We start from the raw sequence: 6,000 nt of genomic DNA, 5'->3' as shown, positions 1-6,000 counted from the left end.
CAAGTATTCATCTAAATGTTTAAATCCATGAATCTAATCAGACTGACTATACAGTATCAATAGGAAACCAAAGACAGGGTAATAGCATGAGCACTTGTACACATACATGCACACACTCAGCAGAATTTGAAATGCTTTCCCCAGTAACTACAGAACTAGAGCCGCTTCCAAGGAAACAAACATTTGAGTACTAATCCAACCATTTCCAAAGTTACTCCTCCAGAAAGAAGAATTTCTACTGAGATAACAGAAGATGGCTGACTGTCCCTTGTACTTCGTCCAAAGGTTTAAAAAAAACATTGCATGTAAATAAAAATGCCAAAAACATGATTTTACTTACAGCATGCTAAATATTTTTAAATTGATTCTACCTCCATTCTGTTTTCATTCAAAACAAGTCTAGGGAAGAGCACTAGACAGAGCTGGGGCAGCTATACCCCTGGTGCCAGCCACACAGAGTGAAAGAGATGCTTTAATGAGAGGTTGTACAGACAAAACATTTGGAGTTCTTTAAAATCCAAACTTTAGAAATAAACGTATAGCTATGTGGAAAACCTCATGTTTAAAATCTGAGAACCCCAATTATGGATAACTGAGTGTAGGAAGTGCCCCCCACCCCAGGTAATTCTTAAGGCTCCTGCTTGAGCGGCTATGGTTTCACAGAACCTGCCCCCTTGACCACAGATCCAAGGATGGACCAGCAGATCTGTGGGTATGCAGACTTGGTTGCACTGTCCATCAAGCTGTTTCTGTAGCTGCAAGATTTAAAACTCAGGAGCTGTTGGCAGCCAAGTTTACAACGAGTGTTATGGACTGAATTGTGTGCCCCCCCCTCAAAATTCATAGGTTGAAGGCCCAAGCCCCCATGTAACTGTATTTGAAGATGGAGCTTTTAAGGAGGTAACTAAGGTTAAATGGGATCAGAAGGGTGGGGCCCTAATCCAATAGGACTGGTGTTCTTATAAGAGGAAGAGACACCAGGGATGCAGAATAAAGGCCATGTGAGGGTGCCAGCTGCAAGCCAAGGAAGAGAAGCCTCACGAGAAGCAGTGCTTGGGCTTCCAGCCTCCAGAACTGTGAGGAATAAGTGTCTGCTGTTTAAGCTGCTGCTTTGTGGTATTCTGTTAAGGCACACCTGAGCAGACTACAAAGGAGCAGAACGCACACACACTGGAGGATCCTGATTGCATTTAGGTATCTTTAAAGCCCAACAATATTCTCATGTTGGTTTCAAACTTTAGGATCCTTACAATAATCTCCTGTGAGTTTAAGTGAATTCAAATTGGGTCTCTTTCATTTGCAACTAAATGAAAGAGGCTTCTGGATAGCTGGAGGTTTACCCCCCATCCCCATCCAAGCACACAAAATTTTAAAACCATTTTAGAAGGGAACCTGAGATACATTTCATCTCTTCTTTTTATAAGAAGATACTTTGTCTTAAAAAAAAATTATCCCAGGTTTTCCATTATGAGTATTCCAAAGATATTCTATGATATGGCTGGAGTTATTAGGAAATCTGAGGTCTACACCTCTCTTTGCTGTTGGCCTCACCACTCTGGGCCTATTTCCTTTCTACAACAAGTTATTTCTGCTAATCACAAAAATTCTGATACCGCCAATGACTGATCTCACTACGCTGAACGTTAAGTCACCACACTGCTCAGGATGACTCCCCATCTGCAAACTGAGTGTTTCTTCCAGGACTAACATTCTACATGTTCCAGGATTACTACCCCACCAGGTCTCTCGGGGTCCTGTGCCATGCTCTCCCCTTTGGTATTGCCGTGTCCTGCTTATGTGGTTTGCCTTTTCTAGTCTGGCTCCTTGTTGGGCTCTTCCAGCTGCTGTGTGCTATCTGTCCAGCCCCCGGGTCTCACACGGGTCAGGTACTGTATGGGGTATGAGCTCACAGGGCCTGGGCGGCTCTCATAGGCAAGTGCAGAGACTCACCGGGAGAGTGACCCTTGGGCTGCCCAGAGGCCTTCTCAGCTTATTTGTTCCCCAAAAGGCATCAAAGGATCAAAGGGAGAAGTCTGACAGCAAACATTAGGTTTGTTCACATCTTTGCTTACCTTTGGTGGATCACAAGGTAGGGGAAAGAGGCCAAAAGACTGACCACGTATGAGAATCAGTCTTCTCCAAAATCCAGTAGGCGTTCCCCCTTATTTATGTTTTTAAATATAAGCAAGCTCCTTGGTGGTTAAAACAGAACCCATCTTACGTGTCACTAATCTTTCGGTCACCAGTAACCTCTCTCTGCTACAGAAATCTAACGGAATAAAGCACAGTGCTGCACACCATCTTATTTGGTCTACTTTCTTTATGGTTACACCTGCTAGTGACCTTGTTTCTTCTAGATGAAAGATGAAAAGTGAATGAAGGTGAATTATCACAGCTGATTTTCAGATATTCTCTGCCTTGTGCATGATACACAGCAGAATTACCCCTGGTTCCCTCTAACAATTTAAACTTGGAAACAATATAAACATGACAAAACTTGTAAACCATTCTCCTTAACACCGAATAGCAAGGAATAGTACACAGGTCAGCAAGGAAGATGGCGATGAGGGTTGGAAAATAGGGTTAAGAGAATTAAGTCGAGTTTTGAAACTTCCTTCACGCCTTCTGGATTGTCTCAGCCAGCCTTGGAATAAATACCTGGAAAGAAATTGAAAACGATGGTTCTCGCAATTCCCTTCTGAACCGCCAGCCTTACAGAGGGGTTTATCAGCCCTGCGGCACACACGTGGGTAAGATCATAAACACCACCCCAGGCTAGACTGTGCTGTGCCAGCATTTTCCATCATAACCAGCTTCAAGCCTGCTCTAAAAATGTTTATTCTATTGGACTCCACTGGCTACTTTTTTTACTGACCCCAAAGGTAAGTTAACTCAGGAACCCAGGAAAACAATGCAAGTAACAGATGCTAAAGGGAGAGCAACAATACTAGTGAAATGCTAAAGAAATCGTCTCTGAGACTATTTTATAAAGAACAGTGATGACCGTGGAAGATACTGATTTACCCATTTAATAGGTTTCCAAAACCCAAACCAAATAAAACACAACCACACCAAATCTAAATTACAACACTTTATTGCAGCATCGGCAAAGGTCAGATTTCTGAAGCTGGTGAAGATCGGGCAGCATTTCCATGTGAAATGTTACAACTTTACAAGTTTTGTTTCTTATTTAATTCTACATGCAGAAACTGAAACATTGTAAAAGAAAAAATGCAAAATAGCTAGAAAAAAAGATGTAATCAAGTTGTAGCATACAGATGTGCTCTTCAACTAAATTTACTATGCCTATTGGAAAGCAAACGAAAGACAACTATCCTAATAAATTAACAGATTGCCAGAAACAGACTAAGAATGCTCATTTCTACTTAGTGGGGGGAAAACAAAACAAAAGAAAAGAAAAACAAAAGCAAAATAAAAGCTCTACTGTTTCCATACTTCGTTTAGAGACAGAGGCTGTAAACCCATGAAGGTCAACAAAATCTCCGGATCCCCTTCTCGCTGTCCTTCGTCCATCTTCTGTGACATCTGCCTGGCACGCTGTCTGTTTTCAATGATACTTACAATGGGCTCAACTATCCCTGTTCTTAGGCTGGTGTCAGACTCCCCTAAGCCATCTGGGTACATGCTTTGTACACTAATCGTCTTCACATTTTCTTTTTACCCTAATAGGCAATGTTACATTACTGACTATGATGGATAAAACTGATTTTTCTCCCTCATCCCTTGTTCCTCTTGAAACAAATTCCTAAACAAAAGCCTTCCTGGTGGATTATCTGGTATCTGGATATCTTTCATCATTTTGTTGTCCTGCATGTAAGTTTTCACTAGAAGATTTTACTGCTTGCTCTATACTTTGCTACTATAGTCCTGGAGCCCCCAAATGTATCTTCTTCCAACTTGGGATGTTCAATTCAGAGACACTGTAACTCAAATCAAGTTTAAACTCAAGTTCATTTCCCCCATACCATTACCATTACAACCGTTTCTTCTTCGGCTCAGTCATCTCACTGACGCTCTTCTTGGTGTAACTGCTCAGGAATCAAGTCAACCATCTCATTTCTTGACTGCATTCTCAAGAGAAGATGAACCCTCACGTGATTTCCATTACAAAAGGCCTTTTCTGCCTTATCTGGAAGCGTCGGCTTGTTCCGGTGTTGGCAGAGGCTGCTGTTTCTGCCTCATGGCCCCAGCCTGTCCCAGGTTTAGATTCGCAACTCTCTAGACCGACATGCTGAGATGTGTCCACTGCTCTCATTCAATTGCTGGAGGACTCCACTATCCACAACATCAGATACAGGACCTAATGAAATGACACGTGCTGCTGGATCAACGTCTCCTAGAGGCACAAACAGGGCAATGTTAAAGAACCAGGACTGAGGACGACCCTCCAGCAAGAAAAGGCCCCTAAAAAAGGACCCAGCCACTATTTACTGACGTCTGCAGACAAGTCAGTGCTTTTTAAAGAGCACACAAACTCCTACTGGACTAAGACACAACAGGGGCCAGAGGGGCACTAAAAAGAGCAATTCTGATGCTGATCAGAAGGGGGTGGTCCCAGTAGCTCTCCTGTAACTACTTTCTAAGATGCTGAAAATTCATGGTTTGTGTCATGGTTGAACGGTGTACCCTCCAAATTCACATGTTGAAGTCTAACCGCAGTACCTCAAAATGTGACCTTATTTGAAGATAGGGTCACTGCAGGTGTTATTTGTTAAGACGAGGCCAGACTGGAGTAGGATGGGCCCCTGATCTAGTGTGACTGCGTCCTCGTAACAGGAGGAAACCCGGACACAGACACACACCCTGGGAGAACGCCACGTGAAGATGAAGGCACGGGTCAGATGGTGCTGTGGAAGCCAGGGGAGGCCAAAGATTGCTGGCAAAGCACCAGAAGCCAGGAGGGAGCCTGGAGTGGATTCTCCTCTCAGCCTCAGAAGGAACCAACCCGGCCCTGACCTTGGATTTCGGCCTCCAGAAGTGTGAGGCAAACCGTTCTGTTGTTTAAGTCACAAAGTTTATCATGCTTTCTTTTGACAGCTCTAGCAAACTCATACAGGTTGTCTCTCACAAGGCAAGTTGCATTAGCAAGAAACTTTCAAAGAATAAAATGCAAATACGGAAAAGTCTATTTTCAGCCGGATACATCCGTTAAGTCGTGCAGAACTGAACTGAATGGGAAAAGGTCAGTAAAAGAAGTATTCTCTGAGAGAAAGAAACAGTTTCTCCCCTGATGTCAAGACAAAGCAATGGTCTAAAACAGAATACTTTAGATAAACGCAATGAATGACAGGAAAAGCGTTCACAGTCTTTGATAAATAAGACACACTTATTATAACCCCTTGCTACTCAGAGTGTGGTCCACACTCCAGCAGCTTTGACATCACCTGGGAGCTTGTTAGAAACTAATCAGAACCAGCAGTTTAACAAGAGTCAGGATGGTTAAAATAGGTATTTTAAAGTTTGAGGAGCGCAGGTATAATCCACACAAATTTATAGCATATAAACCGTATTAATATTAACACTTGCCAAAGATGCTGAGTTTCACAGTTTATTCAACACTCACAGGGTAGAAGGCAACCCTGTCCTGCACTACAGAACACCTTGGTAATTGTGTTACTTAGAGTGCTACTGCCATTTTAACTCATTATAAGCAAATGTTTATTCCTTGTTAGAGCATTCCTGCCCAGGGAGAAGGACTGAAATTTTAACTTACAGCCCTATTTCAATCCTGATTAGAAAATATAAAAATCATTATAATTGATGTCTGGGAGCCTTATCAAAATCTACAGGTAATAAAAACTTAAAACTGGGGCTTCCCTGGTGGCACAGTGGTTGAGAATCTGCCTGTCAATGCAGGGGACACGGGTTCGAGCCCTGGTCTGGGAAGATCCCACATGCCACGGAGCAGCTGGGCCCGTGAGCCACAACTACTGAGCCTGCGCGTCTGGAGCCTGTGCCCCGCAACGGGAGGGGCCGCGA

General features: G+C 43.1%; 1 protein-coding gene across 1 annotated transcript in view; it reads right to left on the bottom strand.

Annotated features, from left to right (window-relative positions):
* Nucleotides 1–3,077: 3,077 nt before the first annotated feature.
* UPF2 (UPF2 regulator of nonsense mediated mRNA decay) overlaps nucleotides 3,078–6,000 on the bottom strand; it is a 93,718-nt gene continuing 90,795 nt past the window's right edge. The window contains exon 22 of the mRNA XM_036842881.1: nucleotides 3,078–4,357. Coding sequence (XP_036698776.1) covers nucleotides 4,348–4,357 — 10 coding nt within the window. The 3' untranslated portion in view covers nucleotides 3,078–4,347. The remainder of the gene's footprint in view (nucleotides 4,358–6,000) is intronic.

This window comes from Balaenoptera musculus, chromosome 2, assembly GCF_009873245.2.
Source record: "Balaenoptera musculus isolate JJ_BM4_2016_0621 chromosome 2, mBalMus1.pri.v3, whole genome shotgun sequence".
Classification (NCBI taxonomy): domain Eukaryota; kingdom Metazoa; phylum Chordata; class Mammalia; order Artiodactyla; family Balaenopteridae; genus Balaenoptera; species Balaenoptera musculus.
The sequence above is the reverse complement of the archived record's forward strand: the minus strand, read 5'-3'. Positions and strand labels throughout refer to the sequence as shown.